Source organism: Plecotus auritus, assembly GCF_963455305.1.
Source record: "Plecotus auritus genome assembly, chromosome: 2".
Lineage (NCBI taxonomy): Eukaryota > Metazoa > Chordata > Mammalia > Chiroptera > Vespertilionidae > Plecotus > Plecotus auritus.
This window is the reverse complement of record NC_137771.1, coordinates 106804668-106826623: the sequence shown is the minus strand read 5'-3', so window position 1 is coordinate 106826623 and position 21956 is coordinate 106804668. Positions and strand designations below refer to the sequence as shown.

The following is a 21956-nucleotide window of genomic DNA, read 5'->3' as shown; positions in this document are numbered from 1 at the left end:
CTGGGTTAGGGGAATCTATTTACAATAGAAGGAAGCATTTAGATGGTGCAGTGAAAGGATTGTGAAGACAGTAGTAGTGGGAGTGGGGTGGGTAAAATAAAGATTGTAGTGGTAGCTAAGCTGTGAATTCTTACTGTGTATCAGGCTTTGTCCTAAATTCTTCACATGCATTATTTCATTTACTCCTCAGTAACTCAGCAAGACATGAAATACTCTTTGGATCCTGCTCTGAAGACTGGAGACTTGAGGGTTAGCTGTTAAATCATTTGCCCAGTCTCATACACTACTGAGCAGCAGCTCTGGTTTTAGGATTCAGGTGTCCTGACTCCCAGGTCCAGGTTATAGTCACCTCTGCCATACTCTCTCATAGCAGAATGTAGATACCAAGACAGCAGAATGACACAGCAGGTGCCAGAGGAATGTGCTGTCAGGTCGTGGTGGACTGGGACAGAGGCCTGCTCACATTCACCGCCCACAAGGCCAAGGTCCCCATGGTGAGAGGCCTGCTAGCTGGGCAGTCTGTGCAGGGAAGGAGTCAGCGAGTTTTGCTTAGGGTGCCAAACAGAACTTGGCCAGGTCATGCTATCCTAGTTGGTGGTTGGTTCTGGGAGGCCCACTTGGTGGCAGTGGCAGTGACATATTTGAGGTGTAACTGGGGGCTGTCTGCCCTGACCAGGTATGAGCAGGACCTGAAAAGGACCTTCCCAGTGTTTTTTCTGCCATATCCCAGTGAGAGTCCCTTGGACTAACTAATGCAGGGATATTGTAACCTATCAAGGGATTTTCAGGCTTCGGTGGAATTTATTACCCCTCAAATTGGCCTATTAGTTATAGTAAATTATGTTCATAGTTACTTGTACAAAAGTGATTTCAAGCCATTCATATCAGAATTCTATGTGGTAGATCAGAAAAAATAATTTTTATGCAGAGAAACCCCATAGCATCCTAGGGACTAAATGAACTGGCGGAGTCTGGCCTGTCTTTGTAGACCAACTTCACTGTATAAATCAACTTTTACTGAGCAAATCATTGGAAGATATTAGTGAACTTAAAAATTATCAATATAAATTCAGAATAGGAGGAAAATTATAGCTACAGTAAAGATATAATGTAGAATTTCTTCAGTTAAGTAATTAGGAAAAGTATTTTTTGTTTATTGATTCAATGTGTATCAATGAGCAGATGTGTGTGGATCCCCTATGGAAGGCCACAGACAATGGAGTTTCCACAAACACACATACATACCTGTGATTATAAACTGTGGCACCTGATGTAATGGGGAGTTAGAGGCTTCCACAGAAACATATCATTGAGGACTGGTCTAGTCTCTAGGGTCAGGAACTTTTCCAGAGGAAGCTGAGCCAAGTTTCAAAATGGTAAGTAGGACTGACCAGGAGAAGGGAGTGGGAGAAAGTTTTCCAGGTAAAGAGATGATATGTGAGTGCTTGAAACTAGCAGGTGTTTTTTCTAGGGACCATCAGTTCCTGACAGCACTGGCATGTCCCTGTCATGACCTTATGTAAGTGTGCCAGAATTCCTCTGTCTGCTTCCCCGTGAGATTGCAAGCCTGGCAGGAATCTGTTTTCTGTCCCAGAATTGTCTTGCATTTCAAAGATGAATACAAATTTCATCTGATTAATACATCCAGCTCAAGATTTTGATTCTTTAAAAAGAAATTTGTGTAATCCTCACCCAAGGTTTTATTTATTCATTTTGGAAAGAGGGGAATAGGGAGAGAGGTCTATCAGTTGCCTCCGGGGATCAAACCTGCAACTTAGGTATGTGTCCTGATGGGAAATGAAACCCACAACCTTTTGGTATACAGGATGACACTCCAACCCACTGAGGCACACCAACCAGGGCAAGGTTTTGACTCTTAAAAGTGTAATATGCTAATGATATGCTAAGGCTGGGTCATTTCTCATATTAGACAACAAGACTGTAAGCTAAGAAATTGAATACTAGATTGAGTGTCTGGTGACATATTGGGTGTAAGTTATGACACTGAAAAACACATTTTTTGCATTATTGTTCTTTATCTTGAGTCTAACTTACGTCCTCAAAAAGCTCCTTTATGCAGTGAACAACTTTATGTGTAAAAACCCTACAGCTGGAGAGAAGGGGGTACAAGGATTATTTTTCATTGCCTTCATTAATAAAGCTGGGCTGTTAATAATTTCTTGGTATGAGCTCAAACAGAAGGCCCAGGTAAGTTCCATGTCAGTTCTCAAACTTTCTCAAACCCTGTTAAAATGTTATGGTAATATTTAACATAATTTTGGGCTGTCATTTATTTTAAAGCTACTCAACTATAATAGGAATTTTTTTCTAATGTGTTCATTTTTATTGAATAATATGTCTTTCAGTCTATAGATGTGACTTAGAACAATAAAAATATATTCTTACTATCTCTTACTTTAGGCTCCATTAAATGACCCCTGTGCATGTGCCTCTTTTATGGGTTTGAAGCCTTCCACTAGTAAATACCATCTTGTACGAGCAATATTGGAGTCCATAGCTTTCAGGTACCAAAACCTGCTCTAAACTCCTTTCTCCCCACATGGTATTCCTGTTTTCTTTTATTAGTTTCTACAAAACTAGAAATTTCTTAATTTTAATCAAGGGTTTAAACCTTTAGTTTAATTCATACTGCATATGACATGGTCTGTTCTTACTGCTAATTTTCATGTCATTTCTTATTTTTTCATATTAAATAGTACTAGTACCACTTAGATTTGATATCTGAAAATTCAGTGATTTTTAAAATACCCAATTTCCTAAGCATAAGAGATTTAAAATTTGGACTTTCAAAGGTTTTTGTATTCATGAAGGAGAATTTTAATATGCTTCTGTGATACTCAAAGATTGAATTATCAAAATTATTTTATGTATATTTTCCTGTGCTCTTTTTGTTATGAGGCAGGTGTAGCTTATTAAAATTAAAAATGTGGCTATTGTGAATATGGAAAATTCAAATGTTTAAAATAAAATTTCCAGTGATTATAAAATAGAGGGCCCAGTGCATGAAATTCGTGCACTTGGGGCGGGGTCCCTCAGCCTGGCCTGTGCCCTCTTGTAGTCTGGGAGCCCTCAGGGGATGTCCAACTGCCAGCTTAGGTCCACTCACAGGGAGCGGGCCTAAGACAGCAGTCGGACATCCCCAGCACTGCTGTGGAGGTGGAAGAGGCTCCCGCCACCACCACGGTACTCCCCAGCTGTGAGCCCAGCTTCTGGCTGAGTGCACTGACCACCAGGGGGCAGCTCCTGCATTGAGCATCTGCCCCCTGGTGGTCATTGCGCATCATAGCGACCAGTCGTTCTGCCACCGGGCCGAAACCGGCTCTCCGACATCCCCCAAGGGGTCCTGGATTGCGAGAGGTTGCAGGCCTGGCCGTGGGACCCCACCAGTGCACAATTGGGACTGTGGAGGGACACAGGAGTTGGCCAGCCAGGGAGGGACCGTAGGAGGCATGTCTGGCCCATCTTGTTCAGTCCCGATCAGCTGGACCCCAGCAGCAAGCTAACCTACTGGTCGGAGCATCTGCCCCCTGGTGGTCAGTGCACGTCATAGCGACTGGTCAGCTGGTAGACTGTCTCCCCCCTGGTAGTCAGTGCACGTCATAGCGAGTGGTTGAGCGGCCTTAGCATATCATTAGCATATTACACTTTGATTGGTTGAATGGCCGACCGGACAACCAGACATATAATAAAAGCCTAATATGCTATAACTTAGCATATTAGGCTTTTATTATATAGGATTAGTTTTATATTTGATTAATTCTATTAGATATAATTTATGGCATGCCATCTTAATAGCTATCTATTAAATGGATGTTTGCTTTGTATTTTTATTTGTAGGAACGGTTATAGATAAAATTCAGTTTGAAAATAAAAATTGTGCTCTTTCGTATGGAGGTGAGAAGCACAAGCCCTGAGCCTCTTGTTTATTTGAACATCTGTTACCCACTTCTAGTCAGCAGAATATATTTCTTTAATGCCTTTTTGCATATTTTATATATATCATGTAAATAAAACCATAGTTTTTATTTTTATAGATTAGAAAAATAGAGAATTACTATGATTTCCTTTTCTCTAAATAGTTATCTTATTTTTTTAACTAGAAACAAGCAATTATATGAGGTGATGCAGAAAGAGATCCATATTCCCGTGACAAAAATCCGGTATGTATGCTTTGTTTCTAATAGATGTAATTAGAAATTGGAAGGAAGTGGTAGCTACCATGAGTATTTTCATCATTAGGGTTATTCAGTATTTCAAAAAGAACTTAAACCTAGATTCTTTACAACAAAATTCTTGATCATAGGGATTTGACGAGGAATGAAAAGTTGATTTAGGATTTATGGAGAATATAACACACTTTGGAATTTGGGAAGATCTTAGCACCCATATTATAAAAATCTTTAAAGTCTCTTTTGGGCATGTGGCTATCGTTTTGGCATAGAAACATCAAATTTTCTTTGCTAGAATGTCCAAATGAATTTGTATGTTGGCTCAGTTCTCTTGGCCTGTTTTGAACAAATAGAGCAGGTGGAAGAACCGATAGCAGGAATAAGGGAAAATGTTTCAAGATTACCTAGTAAGGTCCTGTATCTGCAGGTCAATGCTAAGTGATGTAATTTTGGAATTAAAAAGTAAAATCAAGGGTCTAAAAAAATATGACTCTTTTTTAAAATGGTGTTATGCTTTTGTTAGGGTACTTTATCTCAAATATCTTGCTCCCCACAGGGCAGATGGAGGAGTTTGTAAGAACAGTTTTGTCATGCAGATGACTTCAGACCTGATTAATGAGAAAATAGACAGACCTGTTCACCTGGATATGTCATGCTTCGGTGCAGCTTCTCTAGCTGGCCTTGCTGTTGGTATGTGTGAATTTTATAAAAATGAGAGCTATCTTGCAAACTATTTCTTACAGATAGCATTTCTCCTCCCAAACTGTAAAATTATAAAGAGGGTCCAGAAAACCTAGGTGTACACTAAGCTCCACAAGCATATGTACATGAGACTCACAAAACACTCCTGTGGCCTCCTCTGTGGGTGGGTCTCATGCGCCTCTTCTGTCCTTACTTCACTCCTTGAGTCCTAAGTATGAGGCAAGGACACTTAATTCTCAACGGTCCTTAGCAAGGCAGGGGGTCTGGGCAGGCTTCCTGAGCAGATAGGCTTGTCTTTGGCATTAAAATAACTCCATTCTTGTATTTATTGAACATTTATTGAGCACCCTGTTACATGACAGTCACTACTGGGAATAAAGAGTTTAAATGACATAGCCCTGCTGTGGGAGTCTCTGGTGAGAGCAGTCAGACAAGTTAACCGATTATTAAATTTGGTATAAAAAAATAGCAAACAGCTGTAGTATTAAGCAAACGGTGTAGCCTTCCCAGAGGTGGCAACATAGAGCTCAGTTTTTAAGTGCACAGATAGCCAGGTGAGGAAGAGGTCAGAACTAAGCTAGCTGTCCAACAGAGAATGCAGCTCCTGAAGAGGTACTGAAACCTCAAAATGTGGGATGTTGAGTCCAAGTTTGTTGTCTCGCGAAAACGAAGAATGAAGTGAAGGACAAAAACAATTAGCAGAACTGAAGTTTATTGGGAAAAGCCAGTCCTGGGAAAGGTGTAGCTGGGGTTTCAGGAGCAGCCCAGTGTCCAGAGCTTTCTTTTCATGTTATAGTCAGGAGTAGTTCAGCATCCAAGCTTATTAAAGTCTGTTAGTCCATGTGTGGAGGCCCACATAGCCATAAGCCCCCACAATAGGAACGTCAGCTATCCATTGTGCGCTGTGCCAGGGGAAGAGAGAAAGAGGAAGCTCGAGCGTGCTATTTTTTGTATATATGCTTGTTAGTTCCTGATTGGTTATGCTGCCTGTCTTAGTAATATCCATACATTTTAAAGTTCATGCCTCTCTTGCATACCTTTCCTTCTCCGCCCAATTGGGGTATCTTCGTAACTCTGCCTAGTTGGGTTTTTGGGTTTTACTTTCCCTTCCTATGGTCCTGCCCCTACCTACCTAGCTTTCTTTTGTCTTCATTTCCCATTCCAATTTGGAGACTCCAACTGCTGTTGGGAATGGGGGCAATGACCACTCTAGCAACTTACAACTGAAGAGGGACATAGCAAGGGGTATTGGGGCTCCATTGGAGGCAGACGATCTAAGGGACTGTAGAAGATGGGAAGATGTCATTCAGAGTTTCATTTCCATGACCATCTGTAGTTTGATGGATTCTATGCAAGAGAGGATGAATAGAGTTAGACAATTGAGTATATAAGAGCCAAACAATAATGCTAGGAACAGGTAGCATACCATGGATTTGAGCCTAAATTTTAGGAGATTGAGAATGCAATGTTTTCTCCCTTAACTATATAGTCTGTTTAAGAATATCTTGTGTTCTGAGATCTATTTTAAAAGGATTGTTGACATGTAGGAAGGCCCATTCTATGATCTGGAACCATGTGATCCAGTGAATCTAGTGACCTTTGTATATTTTGGTCTACAGGTAGTTAAATTGACATAAATCCTGAGCTAAGGCCTGACCAAGCAAATGAAGGCTATCTCTAAAGCCCTGGGATAAAACTGTCCAATCTGATCTTGGGGGACCCCACTGGCATTTACTAAGAAGTATTTGTCTCTGGACTGTTGAGTTGTATCTAGGACTTACTGCTTCTCTGATCCTGAGAGTGTCTGACTTGAAAGAAGCATTACATTCTTCCATGATAAATTAAAGGTTTATATCTGTCCCTAAAAAACATCTATGTACTTATCAGGGTTATCTGAAAACTTTCCTAAATCCATCTTAATTTGTCTTAAGTTCTGTAGGAAAAACGATACCTGGACCCGGATGGGTCTGTACTCTCCCTGTCACTGCCTATAGAGGGCAAAGGGTAACCAGGGGCCTGGGTGGCCAAGTCCCCTCAGGTCTAGGGCAGGACTTGTTACCCATAGAGCTCTCCTCTGGGAAGGCTACACCGTTTGCTTAATACTACCTACTTAATACCCATCACCTTCTTAGGGGTTTTTGACTCTCTTATACCACTTTGGGTCAATGTTGCCAGGCATCAGGGGTCAATTTTGTATTGCTTACACAATTTTTTATTGTTTCTTAAGGCAAAGAAAGCCTGAACATATGGGACCTCAGCCCACTTCCCTTCCTTCCTACAGAAAATATTTAATTGTATGATGGTAATACTCCCTTTTGAGGACCATGCCTCTCTATCTTCCAAGCTTACATTGTGGCCATACTTAAGTATGCTTTCTCTTCTGGGTTTGTGGATCAAATGAATCCCAGTTCCTCAAAATGCAATCTAGGGGTGTGCTGACCTTGGTGGCAGATGAGTTCCCCATCTAAAAAGAAAAAATGAACGAAGAAGCTACCAGTGCCATCTTGTTAGAGCCCCCGAGGGAGGTCTCTTGTGTAGGGCAAGAAAGACCGCCTGTTAGTGCACACACACTAATAGCTGATCTTCCTGGCTAGATGTGCTCACAGGGAAGGTCCTGACTTAACCCCCTACTACTGGTGCTCCCATGTGTGTGACCATATGCAAGTATCTGTCGGGCAGTCACACTTTACCGATGAGATTTCCTGTGCTGCCTGTGTGATTTCCCTTAATGGGAAAGGGAACAAACCCTGGTCTGATTTGTAGAGTGGCCTACATGGTTCAAATATTTCTTTAGGGCAAATTGGGCCTATTGGAATGACTAAAGAAAAGTTCCTTAAAATTTAACCGTTGGAAGGTTGTCAAGCTTATTTGACCAAAAGATGTGACGTTTTTCCTCAGAGCCAAGAAATCCTTGCTCTCTGTCAGAGGGACAATGAGGCTTGGGCATGGAAGAAGGTGGCGATGGTGTCTAGAGGTGGTATTCTCTGAGCTGACTAAGGCTTATAACCTAGTGGAGACAAACTAAACAACAAGAATTATGACAAATGGTCCAGTGGAAGAAAAAGTGTTTTAGAACTCAATGATTCCAAGTCAAAGGATGGGAGAAAATTAAGCATTAGTTTGAAGAGTTGTAGCTAAACATCCAAGAACACTAAACAAATTTAGAATTCAGTTCAATTCATAGATGAAAAATAAAACTTCGAAACAATTAACTGGAGTCTGTTCCCAATTGTATACTATAAAGTTTGTTGAGACACAATTGTTCTCTCTAAAATCACCCTCATTTTTTTTTTTAAATATATTTTTATTGGTATTTTACAGAGAGGAAGGGAGAGGGCTAGAGAGCTAGAAACATCGATGAGAGAGAAACATCGATCAGCTGCCTCCTGCACACCATCCACTGGGGACGTGCCCGCAACCAAGGTACATGCCCTTGACCGGAATTGAACCCGGGACCCCTCAGTCCGCAGGCCGACGCTCTATCCACTGAGCCAAACCGGTTTTGGCGCCCTCATTTTTATTAAAGACCAAATTAAGTCTAGTTGTAATTTGGCCTGATTATTTGCATGAATACAATAAGAATAGCAATTGACTGTATAGGCTCTTTTAAAATTTGCTTTGCTGGAATTTCATGATTGAGGGTGTTTTTTCTTTCTTTCTTTTTCATGATTGAGCTTTAATGAGCCCTTTATGGCTCATTAAAGAAGACAAGCCACCTAGTTGCCATCAGGCTTGCCTGTAGACTTGGGTGAATTACCCAAGTTTTTGAGGTTCCCAAAATGCCTTGAGGTTCCTTTCTTGACATCTTTCAGGAAAGTAATGTTCATTCATTACCTGGAAAGACTGCCATGGACCACGTGACCCAGCAGGGTACCAGGCTTTTCTTAAAGGCACTCACATTGGCTTCAAGTTTTTTCTGGTGACATTCAGAGTCCAAGCATGTGTCTCTCAGACATGATACTCTAGTCAAAGTCTTGGTCAATAAAATGGCGGTTGGAATGAAAGACCCCCGGAGGGAGACCCTCACTCTGTCCCAGTCAACCGCAGGAGGCGTCACTTGATGCAAACAGCTAGAGGATATTCCAGTGCGCTGGGGCTCGACTCGTAACTCACACTAGAGCAGCGAAGATGAGCCCCGAGCAGAAAATTTTACAGGCTTATAAAGGCAAAAATCACACATTGGGAGGGGTCACACATGTGAGGGAGGAAGAGAGGACAAAGCCACCAGGAAATTCCGACAGGGCTCGTTAATAACATGTTTAATGACAGGGCTTAAGTTTTCAGTCAACAGTCCCATCTGGTAATCTCATATCTTATCTGTCAGAGCACTATTTGCTCTGTCTGCTCTTTACTCGGGGCTTGAAAAAGAAAAAATGTTTTACTCTTTCAGGAAAGTGGTCTTATTGAATTCATGCAAAGAAATGCATTGCCATGATTTACTCATTAAGAATTGCCAAATTCTGGAGGGAGAAGGTAGGGAGAAAAATAAATAATTTACCAAATTGCTTTAAGAAATGTTTTCTTCAGTCTGAAAAACAAAAAGATTGAGAATCAGCAATACTTTCAAAAGTTATGAAAACTATAATTATTTTCAGTTCATTCAGTACCATATTAATGTTTTTGTTTCTCCTGATTTTTCCTGCCAGTACTTCTATAAATCCAGATACTCTGTAGAATTCTAATAATCTTCATCCAGTTTGAAGGGAATGATCTGAAAATGTCAGAGTCCTTTCCATGGATCCCACAGAAGATGTAACATTTTTCTAAATGCATTATAACAAAACAGTGACTATCTCTAAATGATAAGAAATTTAAAATGACATGGTTATGGATTTGAGTATAATGCAAATGACATGGAATCTTGTCCTTTTCTGTAAAATACAATATTTTAGAAGAGCAATTAGAGTTATAAGTGAAGGTGTAATATAGTTATTGTTTCTTTATTTGACAAAGATTTCCATCACTAATTGGATTTCTGCTATCTCTCTCCTTGTGTAGATTGATTTAAGCTATTTATCCTCTGGCTGGGGAGGAATAGTTCAAGGAAGATAGAATTTACTAAATGGCTGCAGACTGCTTGACTGTTCTAGGCTGTTCCCAATTTGGATCCTCGTCTCCTTATATAAATTAATTTATATGAGAGACCTTGACAGCATTGTGAAAAGTCAATTTATACAAGCAATTAAAGTATGCACCTTTACTGAAAAAGCAAAGCAAGTAAACATATACATCTGGGTTATGAAGTATAGACGGGCCCCAGATGTCTTAAAATTACTTTGCTGAATATTCTGTTACAGATTATTTCTTAAGTTTCCCTGTTACTTTATTGTGGCCTTCCCAGAAATCATGAGAAGCACCTGGCAACTTTATTTTTGCTAAGCCTTGAGACTGCTAGCTTCTTTGCTTAGGGAGTGAAACCACCACCTTTTTTTTTTTTTTTTTTCTTTCCTTTCCCCCCTCCCTTTTTGCATTCTTTTGTTAGGGAGATTTTTTAACTATTTCCTCTTGTGTCCTAGGCTGGGGAAGATAATGGCTTGATAGTTACAAGATGGCTGTAATTGCCTACATTGTTTGGCCTTTGTTTTAACTTCCAGTTTTAGTTTACCCATTCTGCTTGACCTGATGCATTGGCCCCTGTTATTTATATAACTTCCTTTTAATATTTCTCCTTCCAGACCTTCTATAACTTTCACAAACTTTTATACAACTTCTAGGAATAACTAGTATCAAAATGCATCTCTATGCCTCATGCATTCTATTACAAAAACTATACAATTTCCAACTAATAACTCTTAGAAGCCTCAATTTCCAATAACCAAGAAAAGCAAACAGCTAGTATTCCTTAGATTGACCCTTATGAACATATTTTAAATACACTTAGTTTCAAGACACTTTCAACAAAGCACAAGACATTATATCAACAGGTCCAAATTCACTTTACAGTCTTTTAGCAATAAAGACAAAGCAGGTGATCTAGCAATCAAAGCTGAAATGAGTTAAGTTGATTTGCTCACATGGCCCAGAAACTTGTACTTTCAAAGATGGCCCAGACCAGAGTTTTTGACCAGGTGCTTCAATTTCAAAATTCCTAAACCTTGGTTTCATAAAGCCAATCCTCTCTAATAAAGAGGGAATATGCTAATTGACCATCACACCGTCACAAAGATGGCTGCACCCACAGCTGAGGCCAAGTTCCCATAAGGAGCCTTAAGGAGCAATCAGCAGGGACCTGAGGCTGTAATGTAAGGTCGTGAAGACCCCCGGTGGGTCCTTTGGCAGAGCGACGACCCCAAATCAAACGCCGAACTAGAGTCTCGATGCAAAAGCAAGAGGTTTCTTTATTCAAGCGCGGCGCAGGGACTCACAGGCAACAACTCTAACAAGAGGCTGCTGACTGGAGCCCCGAGCCAGGGTGGGCTACAGACTTTTAAAGGCAAAAACCACACGCAGGTGGGAGGCAAGATAGGTTGTTTACTTATTCTCACGGGAATGGTATGTTTTATCTCAACAGAAAACTTAGTGAAAACAGGAACTTTAACAGAAACCAGAAGCTAGGACGTTTACTGATAAGCGCTGAGGGGGAGGTCAGCATGCTCTTCTCTGGGAACAGAGCTGTGCCTGCTTACTCTTATCTATTCCTGTCTCCCAGAACAGACTCAAGGGCGCCTGCTCTGGGAGTGCATTCTTTCAGTAAGACCCCCAGAGGGAGACCCTTACTCTATCTCACGGATCGATGGCAACCCCAATCATCCGCAGGAGGCGTCACTTGATGCAAACAGCAAGAGGCTTTATTCCAGCGCGCTGGGGCTCAACTTGTAACTCACACGGGAGCAGAGGAGTCGAACCCCGAGCAGAAAGTCTTACAAGTATATATAGGCAAAAACCATACATCGGGGGGTTACACATGTGAGGGGGGAAGAGAGGACAAAGTCGCCAGGAAATTCCAACAAGGCTCGTTAATAACATGTTTAATGACAGGGCCTAAGTTTTCAGTCAACAGTCCCATCCGGTAATCTCATGTCCTGCTTTTCTTATCTGTCAGAGCACTATTTGCTCTGTCTGCTCTTAGCTCGGTGCTGTTTCCTGGGACAGGTTTAAGGGTCTTGTTCCCATCACTGGAGAAGGGGGAAGACCTTGGAGATTTAAGATAAAACGGACAGCTGTAAAAAAAAAACTTTACTCTTTCAGTTAGGGTTTGCTTTTTTTCCTGAAGCTCCATTTTCTATTGTTGCTTTTTAATCTCTGGAGTTAAGAAGTTCAGGATTTGCCCAGATAAGATAAAGTAAACAAAATTCTTTACCTTTCAAGGCTACGCCCTCCCCCGTCCCCTTGGGGCTTGACATGGGACCTCAGGCCATGCCCCCTGCCCCCCACCCTGGCATCAGGCTGGGGGACCTCAGGCTGTGCCCCCCGCCCCAGCGCCAGGCCGGGGGACCTCAGGCTGCGTCCCCCACCCAGCAGGGCTTGACAGGGGACCTCAGGCCACGCCCCACACCCAGCAGGGCTTGACAGGGACCTCAGGCTGCACCCCCCAACCCTGCAGGGCTTGACAGGGGTCCTCAGGCCATGCCCTCCACCCTGGCGTCAGGCTGGGGGACCTCAGGCCGCACCTCCCACCTTGGCACCAGGCCGGGGGACCTCAGGCCATGCCCCACACCCGGCAGGGCTTGACAGGGGACCTCAAGGTGCACCCCCAGTGCTGGGTTGGGGGAACTCAGGCTGCTCCCCCTTGATGGGGGACCTGGGGCTGCGCCCCCCCTGCCAGTGGGGCTTGACAGGGACCTCAGGCCATGTCCCCCAACCAGCGGGGCTTGACAGGGGAATCTCAGGCCATGTCCCACACCTGGAGGGGCTTGATGGGGGACCTCAAGGCACGCCCCTGCCCCATCTGGGGGACCTCAGGCCACACACCCCATCCTGGTGCCAGGCCAGGGGACCTGAGGCTACGCCCCCTGCCAGGCGGGGCTTGACAAGGGTGGGACTGGCCGGATCTGGATCTAGCCCAATGGGGGTGGGGTGGGCGGGGACTTGACTCTGGGTCCCGTGGTGCGCCCCAGACTCTGACAGGAGGAAGGTTTTCATATACATTTTACTAATTTTCTTTCATCTCTGACACTTCTATTATAGAGAAAGGGCAAATAGCAATATTAAATTATTTCCTCTAACTAATCCCCTTTTAATGTGCACGAATTTCGTGCACTGGGCCACTAGTTATCTATAAGCATTTTGCAACCCTTAGCTCTACCTGGAGGACTTAAAAAAGCAACCTGATAGGGAAAAGCCGGGTGGGAAGGCCCTGCGTGACTCCACATTGCTTCATGTGTGCATGGACACCATCCTGCAGCTGGCGGGGTGCCCAGTGTTACTTCCTCATCCATTACTGATCCATCCTGCCCATAGAAGGACCAAAATCCTGTTGTTGTAGTGTACCCCCATCTTACAAAGAATGCCTCAAGAAGTCGAATTATAGAGTCATTTATTAAAGGCCGGCAGCATACAAGGGGCTAAAGTGCTCCAGACCTCAGAGCCCTGAACAGCTTGCCACATCTGGCTTATATTGGCAGACTATCACAAAAGGATCGATTACATCTTTGGGTCTGGAATGAGGAACCTGGTTCAGTTACAGAAGTGAAATTGAGCAAGTTAGTTATCTAAAGTATCTACGAATCACTGAATCAACAGAAACACATTATCTGGGACCACTGGGCCAATTTAGAATAATTGTGCTGTCCTGATTCTGGGACAACTGAGTCAACCGGAATGCATTATCTGTAGCTACTGAGGCAATTTAGGGTCTGTTCTGATTCCTGGACCACTGAGTCAACCAAAACTCAGTTATCTGTAGCTACTGAGACCATTTGGGATAATTGAGCTGTCCTGGTTCCCAGAAGAATGTGCTTCAATAACCAGTGAGATCACAATCAATGGGATATTCAAACCATCATCAATGGAGTATTGGGATAGCATACATAAGTTCAGAAAATCAAAATAACTTACTATTGTTTTAGCAAACAAATAAGTACAGAAGCCAAACAGCAGTTTCTACCTGAGATGATTGCTACCATATTTCACTGTCCCAGGAGGACATAAGGCATGCCTGATAAAGCTCAGGCCTTATGAGTGCTCAGGCGAGGCAGCCCCCAACTTCCTGTTCCCTGGCAGGATATGGAACTTTCCTGGAATCTGTGGGATCTGCTGGCTGGAATCTGTGGGGTCTGCCAGGGCTCTTGGTTCCATTGAAATCTTGGTGGAACCTCAAGTTATGAAACCGTAATGTCGGATGTTGAGTCCGAGTTGGTTGTCTTACAAAAATGAAGAATGAAGTCACAGACAAAAACAGTTAGCAGAACCAAAGTTTATTGGGAGAAGCTAGTCCTAGAAAAGGTGTAGCTGGGGTTTCAGGAGCAGCATATGTCCAGAGCTTTCTTTTCATGTAACATTCAGGAGTAGTTCAGCATCGAAGCTAATTAAAGTTGCTAACATAAAAACATTCAAACCTGTAAAAAAATTTTTGTGTTTTTATTTGAGCCAATCTATTGACAGTTGTCGGGAAGAAGAATCTCAACTGATTGGGATAATGCTCCGGAGAATGGCGGATTACATCTATATTTATACACTGCAATCAAAGGAAGGGATGTAGGTGGGTTACATGAAGTCCATTGGTGATAGATGAGAGAGGTGGGAGAAAGCAAAGTGGCAGGGGTGAGGGGGTTTCCTTGGGATTGGATAAAAAGCAAAATGATAGACACATACTTAGGTGGGTGCAGGAACAATTAACATGATAACAATGAAGGAATTCGTGGTATCTGTTCTGGCGCCCAGGCACATTAGGTTGTGCCCCCAGGGGTCCAGAAAAAGGGAAGTTACAAGTTACCCAGACATTTCAAGGGTATGTTATTATAGATGCAAAAAGAAAGATAGGCTCAGTTAAGGTAAAGGTTGACCTTGTCAGTGAAGATACTGTCCTAGGATGTAACTACCCACCATCACTGCTTTTAGTTAAAGTTTAATTTCAGACCATTTTTTGTGGATACTTTAGGTCTCTGAGTTTGCCATGCAGGCCTTCCCTGAGCTTGTCAGGTTAGCATGTGGCCCCTTTCGTCCACAAATTCTATTTGTCCATGTGTAGAGGCACACATACCAGTATCTATTAGCCATGTGGGCCATGGGGGATGTGCTCCCCTGCAACAGGAACTTCAGGTATCCATGTGCACTGTGTCAGGGGAGAGAGAAAAAGTAAGCGCATGTACTCTTCTTTGTATTTATGCTTGTTAGTTCCTGATTGGTTATGCTGCCTGTCTTAGTAATATCCATACATTGTATTTTATTACTAGTGGCCTGGTGCACGAAAGTCATGCACAGGGGGAGAGGGGGTGTTCCCTCAGCCCAGCCTGCACCCTCTCCAAATGGGGAACCCTTGGAGGATGTCCAACCACGCAATCTGGGACTGCTGGCTCCTAACCAATCACCTGCCTGCCTGCCTGATCACCCCTAACCTCTCTGCCTGCCTTCCTGTCGCCCCTAACTGCCTCTGCCTGCCTGCCTGATCGCCCCTAACCTCTCTGCCTGCCTTCCTGTCACCCCTAACTGCCTCTGCCTGCCTGCATGATTGCCCCTAACTGTCCTCCCCTGCCAGCCTGATCTCGCCCCCAACTGCCCTCCCCTGCCGGCCTGATCTCGCCCCTAACTGCTCTCTCCTGCTGGCCTGATTGCCCCTAACTGTTTCTGCCTGCCTGATTGCCCCATTAACTACCCTCCCCTGCCAGCCTGATCTCGCCCCCAACTGCCCTCCCCTGCCGGCCTGATCTCGCCCCTAACTGCTCTCTCCTGCTGGCCTGATTGCCCCTAACTGTTTCTGCCTGCCTGATTGCCCCATTAACTACCCTCCCCTGCCAGCCTGATCTTGCCCCAAACTGCCCTCCCCTGCCAGCCTGATCGCCCCTAATGGCCTCTACCTCGGCCCCCACCACCGTGGCTTTGTCCGGAAGGAAGTCAGATGTCCGGAAGATAGCTGGTTGACCTGGTCTAATTAGCATATTACCCTTTTATTTGTATAGATAGATTATATAGGATAGGATTACTTAAATGGGGGGAAGCCTTTTTCATCAGGAGGAGATGCTCTTGGCAGACAAAAATACATAATCCCTATATCTGGACTGATAGCCAGCCATATGCACTATACTGCCAAACCGGTCATTAAAAAATTGAACTGCTTTCTCACACCTTACATCAAACAGCTGTTGCCCTTAAAACCCCTCCTCAGTCTCCACCTTAGGTTCTGCCTTCACAGTTCACCCAGATTAGGTTCTGATTGGTCAGTTTCTATGTCAGTCAGCGTCAAAAGCTCTGCTTCCTAGACAGCCTTTGGCTTCTCGCATTTCACCCAGATTTGGTTCTGATTGGTCGGTTTCTATGCCAGTCAGCATCTCCGGGCCTATCAACGGGCCTGATTAGAGAGGTGGGACTAATCAGCAGCCCCAGTGGAGGCCCAAGAGAAAGAGAGGCACAGCTGCTGGCCAGGCCCTGAGAGAAAGAGATAGGCAAGTGCTGATCAACAGCTGCCACAGAGGCTACGGATCAGACCCTGCCTCTCTCTCCCCAGGCCACTCTCCAGGCCTGATCTGCAGCCCCCTTGGTAGTCAGTGCTGGGTTGGGACAGCCCCAGCAGTGGCAGTCGGTGCTGGGTCGCCATAGCAGTCCAGCACTGACTTCCAGATGGTCAAGCCTTCAGTCATTTTGGATGTTACGGACCCTGGGTTTTTAGTATTAGGATATATATACTAGAGGCCCGATGCACAACATTCATGTAAGAGTAGGCCTTCCTTCCCCTGGTTTCCGGCACCAGCTTCCCTCTGGCACCTGGGACCCAGGCTTCCCGCACAGCCCCGGCTTCGTCCGGAAGGTCGTCCGGAAGGATGTTAGGTCTAATTAGCATATTATGCTTTTATTATTATAGACTAGAGGCCCGGTGCATGAAATTCATGCATGGGGGGGGGGGGTCCCCTCAGCCCAGCCTGCACCCTCCCCAATCCGGGACATCACTCTCACAATCTGGGACCACTGGCTCCTAACTGCTCACCTGCCTACCTGCCTGATCGCCCCTAACTACCCCCCCTGCTGGCCTAGTCACCCCTAACTGCCCCCCTGCTGGTGTAGTCGCCCCCAACTGCCCCCCCCCCACTGGCCTGGTCACCCCTAACTGCCACCCCTGCCAGCCTGATTGCCCATTAGTGCCCCCCCTGCCAGCCTGGTCGCCCCTTACTGCACCCCCTGCTGGTGTGGTCGCCCCCAACTGCCTGCCCCCCTGGCCACCCCTCACTGCCCTTCCTGCCAGTCTGGTTGCCCCCAACTGCCCCCCCTCCGGGCCTGGTAGCCACACACAGCCTGCTGCTCAGTCGTTTGGTCACCTCTCACTAACCCCCCTGCCAGCCTGGTCGCCCCACACAGCCTGTTCGGTCGTCCGTTCGGTTGTTTTGGATGCGATGGTCGCTTAGCCTTTTTTATATATAGATACACACACACACACACACACACACACACACACACACACACACACACACACCAGGAGGAAGAGAGAGAGAGAAACATCAATGAGAGAGAATCATTGATCGGCTGCCTCCTGCATGCCCCCTACTGGGGATTGAGTCCACAACCCAGGCATGTGCCCTGACTGGGAGTCAAACCATGACCTCCTGGTTCAAAGGTCAACATTCAACCACTGAGCCATGCCGGCCAGGCTATCCATACAGTTTAAAGTTCATGCTTCTCTCGTGCATCCTTCTTTCCCCACCCAGTTGGGGTGTCTTATTAACTCTTCCTAATTGGGTTCTTGGGTTTTACTTTCCCTTTCCTGTGGTGCAGCCCCTGTCTATGTAGCTTTATTCTGGCTTCTCAGTACTGGGCCATTAACAGCAAGTGCTGATATGATGAGAGCAAGAGAAAGGCTGGGCAGGTTACCCAGACCACCTGATCTGGTGGATTCCTCAAGAAGAGGATTTTGGGCTTGATTGTCAAGGCATTGGAGAGCCCCTCAAGAGCTCTGAGCAGGAGGGGCTCATGGATAGATCTCCATTTGAACAGATCACTTTGGAAGTTAGTGGAAGGACTAATTTGAAGGGTAAAGAATGGAAATGCAGAGGCCATTAGGGAGTTCTTTATGAAATACTCCCTTGGTACACTGGGAGTGTTTTAATGTGTTTTCCTGTATGGAAAGGAGGAGTGTTTGTGCAGAACAGAATATTTCAGTTAAACTTTAGGCTAAGACTTAACATAGTAAAGTTACAAATCCAAAAAGCCTGAAATCTTGGTAAATTCAACTTCAACTTTATTCTACTAAAAATCTGTTAACTTTGAATAAAATTATCACACTTTCATTTGTTCATTGACTAATATTTGATTAATTCAAATTCAAGAAAAAAACTTTCCCTTAGTCATTCCCATTTACAATGTTAAAGTTTTTTGTATATGTTAACCCTTAAAAATTTAATATAGTTGATTTTTAAAAATAATCTTATATAATAAAAGGCTAATATGCAAGTTGTCCCCTTTACCGGGACTTTGACCAGGGGGCAGGGGCCAGAGGCCCCTCCCCCAGCCAGCTCCGCCCCTGATCAGCCCTTTCCACCCCAATCAGGATCAGGGCCAGCCATCCATCCTCCTGCATCCCCTCCTCCCAGCCAGCCCAGTCTGATCAGACCCCACCTGTGAGCGAATTCATGTACTGGGCCTCTAGTCCTCCTGTCTAATAAAAGGGTAATATGCAAATCAACCATCACTCTATCACAAAGATGGAAGCGCCCATAGCCACAAGATGGCAGCGCCCAGTCCTCTCAGCCCCGCTGGAGTCCCCCAGTCCCGGGGGGGCGGGGGGCGGCTGCTGAGAGTGGGCAGCGTGAACAGCCTGGCGGAATGCTTTGCTTTGTCGCCCCAGTGATGAGGCAAGCATTCCGCCCGGCCACGGATGGGCCTCTGGGCTGTGGAGAGCCTCTGCGCAGGGGGGCAGAGAGCTACTGGCGCACTGATTTGTGCGCAGGGCTACTAGTATATATATAAAAGACTAATATGCAAAGTGCCCCCTCGGGTGTTTGACCGGGAGACCGGGAGTTCGATCTCTTGCTATGACATGCACTGACCACCAGGGGGCAGCGTGGAATGAAGGAAGGCCCCAGCCAGCAACTGGAAAGCCCCGACTGGCCCCGATCACCGCCAGGCGTAGGGACCCTACCCATGCACAAATTTTGTGCACCAGGCCTCTAGTTTCACATAACTGAGCAAACTTAGACCTATAACAAGGAAAATCTGAAGTACTTAAACAACTCTTACAAATTGAATAAGTTATGCTTATAATTATAATCAAATTCTCATAAAATTCTAATATTATAAGAAAAAGTATGTCAGCTTCTGTTGAACATTTAAAATACTTTAAATAACAAACGTGCAGGTTATTCATACACATAACATAGTGGCTTGAGTTTCATCTGCTTCGTTATATCTGTTTTTATTTTCAAACCTTTTCAGTGCAGGGTACTGCACTCACTGCAGGGAAATAGTTTCACTTTCTCAGAATAGCTGAGACTTCTGGTCGGAAGGCTTCTCTTTCGGACATTTGAGACTGAGGGCTGTGCACATCCTCTCTGTTTTCAAAACTCACTCAGAGTCATGGATCTATTCCATGCATAGTTAATAAAATAACTTTAGAAATATGTATGCCTTGGTCTAAATAATAAATTCTGGAAAACGGATTTTAAGAACATATTTATTTTTATGACTAGATTTATCTAACTGTATTATACTAATTAAAATTATGTTTAGTCTTTTAAAAACTTCTATCAATTAATATCTTTAAATATAGAGAGTCTAAAATGTTAACTTTGTAAATAGAAAGATTGTGACTTAACAGAAAATTTTAGAAGGAAGAATTTTGTGTCAGTTTTATTGGTAGGAGAAAATGTACTTCACAAGACTTGTCAATTAAATACTTCAGAGTAAGTGATATGTGCCAAGTTTACTACCAAGACCTCCCTGCCGTTTCAGACCACTTATGCTCATAGTTGTGTGTTCTTGCTGCTTATTTAAAGAACAATGTGTGCCAGAACTCAACATTGTCTTAAATAGGAATTTAAGTAACTTGTATGAAATGCAATAGTTTGAAAAGGAAGTATTTATTCTAGTAAATCCCATTTTTAAATTTTGTGCATATACCTAGGGCAGGGTTGGGGAACATATAAGGCCCTAGAAATCTTTTGATCTGGCCTTGCCCAGCACCCGCAGGTGGGACTAAAAATTCAATAAATTTAGGAGTTTTTTTCATAGCAACGTAAGTTTATATTAAGTGAATTATATTAAGCGAATGATGTTATAAATATTCGAATGGCCCTTGGCAGAAAAAAGGTTCCTCACCCCTGTTCTAAGGAGTTGTCTCTCCCCTCAAGATAAATTCTTAATTTATCTTTTTTTTCAATCTATAAGAAGAAAATATGCTATTTCTTATTTTTTTCTTAACAAGTCATAAAATTAAATGATGACAAGGCATGGTTGTTCTAGAAGCAACTTAGTGCTCTGCCATGTGCACATAAAGCCAAAAGACTTTTAAATCCTGCTGTATTCATTCCCTGGGACAGTCAATCCAACAAAATTCAAAAGCAACAAAATAGTTTGGATTGTGTTTTAAAATAATAATTGTTTACCTTTGCACCAAATCACATAGGTTTGTGGATAAACTTTATGGACTCATTATTTGCTTCAAAATTTGAGAATAATTTTTTTTATTTATAGGGTTTTGGACTGACAAGGAGGAACTAAAGAAACTGAGACAAAGTGAAACAGTTTTCAAGCCACAGAAGAAATGGCAGGAATATGAAATGAGTATGGAAAACTGGGTGAAGGCAGTGAAACGCTCCATGAATTGGTATAACAAGACATAGCACCAAACAGAATGGCTGAAACCGCAGATGGCTGCATGTGACATGCAGATGAGACAAGCTCAGGAACGCCAATACATTGGGGACTGAGAGGAGATTTAAAATGAGCTTCGCAACTGGAGAGGAAAAAACACTGATTTTTTTGAAAACAACAATAAACTAAATTTTTAAAACCTCCAATTTTTTTTACCCAAACCTTGGAAAGATTCTAAGGCAGCAATACCTCAAAACTTTCTATCTTCTGTTTTGTAGCAAAATTCCAAAGGACATTAATCATTAGAAATTATATTTTGACAGTTATAAGTCTTCCTTTTTAAAATACTAGGTCTATGGTACATATGAACATAATTGTTTACTATCCAAATCAATAGTTCTAGATCAAGATCATTCACATTTTGTTCCAAAATTATATGAAAAGTATTCTATATATAAAAAAGAATAACTGAAGAATTTTAAAACATTAATATTTTTTAAAGCCATAATTATTCAGTGTTGTATCCAAATACAAGCTCGATGTGTTTATCTCGGATAAGCTTGTTAGTCAGTTTTTTCCTTTATTGAGCTTAAAGCCACTGCCTTAATTTTTCCTTGTTTAGTCAATATCCGAGCATTATTTATATATTAAAAACACTGAAACTTAGGGTATTGATTCCTATGGAACAAGAAAATACTATATTTTTCTTCTTAAATAGTATTTCTTTCAAAAATTTCTGGCTAAAGTATAACATCCCATTTAAAAAAACAAAACAAAATGTAGGTATTAAGTATAAATCTTGTCTTCTGTTTTTGTTTTTAATCTTTCTTAGTTGTTGAGATGTCTGCATAAATGTCATTTGTTTTTATTAAGTGCCTAATTGACAGAGCTTAATTTGAAGAAAGTGCCCTGATTTACCAGTGACTTAATAATTAATGGCTTTCATTGGGTATTTTACTTGTCCAGTTATCTTTTTAATTTTGGTCTGTCTTTTCCTCTCTGAGACATGCAGGGATAGCGGCAGAAGTTGGAGATGCACTGAGAAGAGCAAGACAGTTCTCTGTTCTCCAGCTTTCTTGATAGAAGAGTAGAGGGGCGAGAGTTGTGAGTAGCTTCAGGCCAGGAGTAAAATTGCCTTAAGGCACTTGATCACCTTCCTTCTCTCAGATG

The 21956-nt window shown here is 43.2% G+C and overlaps 1 protein-coding gene across 8 annotated transcripts in view; it reads left to right on the top strand.

Moving 5' to 3' along the window:
* Nucleotides 1-21737, top strand: part of GK5 (glycerol kinase 5) — a 161518-nt gene extending 139781 nt beyond the window's left edge. For 6 of the 8 annotated variants that reach the window (XM_080657389.1, XM_080657385.1, XM_080657384.1 and 3 more), the window contains 4 exons: nucleotides 2422-2525; nucleotides 4122-4181; nucleotides 4747-4880; nucleotides 20667-21736. In XM_080657389.1, coding sequence (XP_080513515.1) covers nucleotides 2422-2525; nucleotides 4122-4181; nucleotides 4747-4880; nucleotides 20667-20815 — 447 coding nt within the window. In that variant the 3' untranslated portion in view covers nucleotides 20816-21736. Of the gene's footprint in view, nucleotides 1-2421; nucleotides 2526-4121; nucleotides 4182-4746; nucleotides 4881-8213; nucleotides 8256-20666 lie in introns of those variants that run through there. The other 2 variants (XM_080657390.1, XM_080657387.1) reach the window with 2 other exon arrangements.
* Nucleotides 21738-21956: the final 219 nt, after the last annotated feature.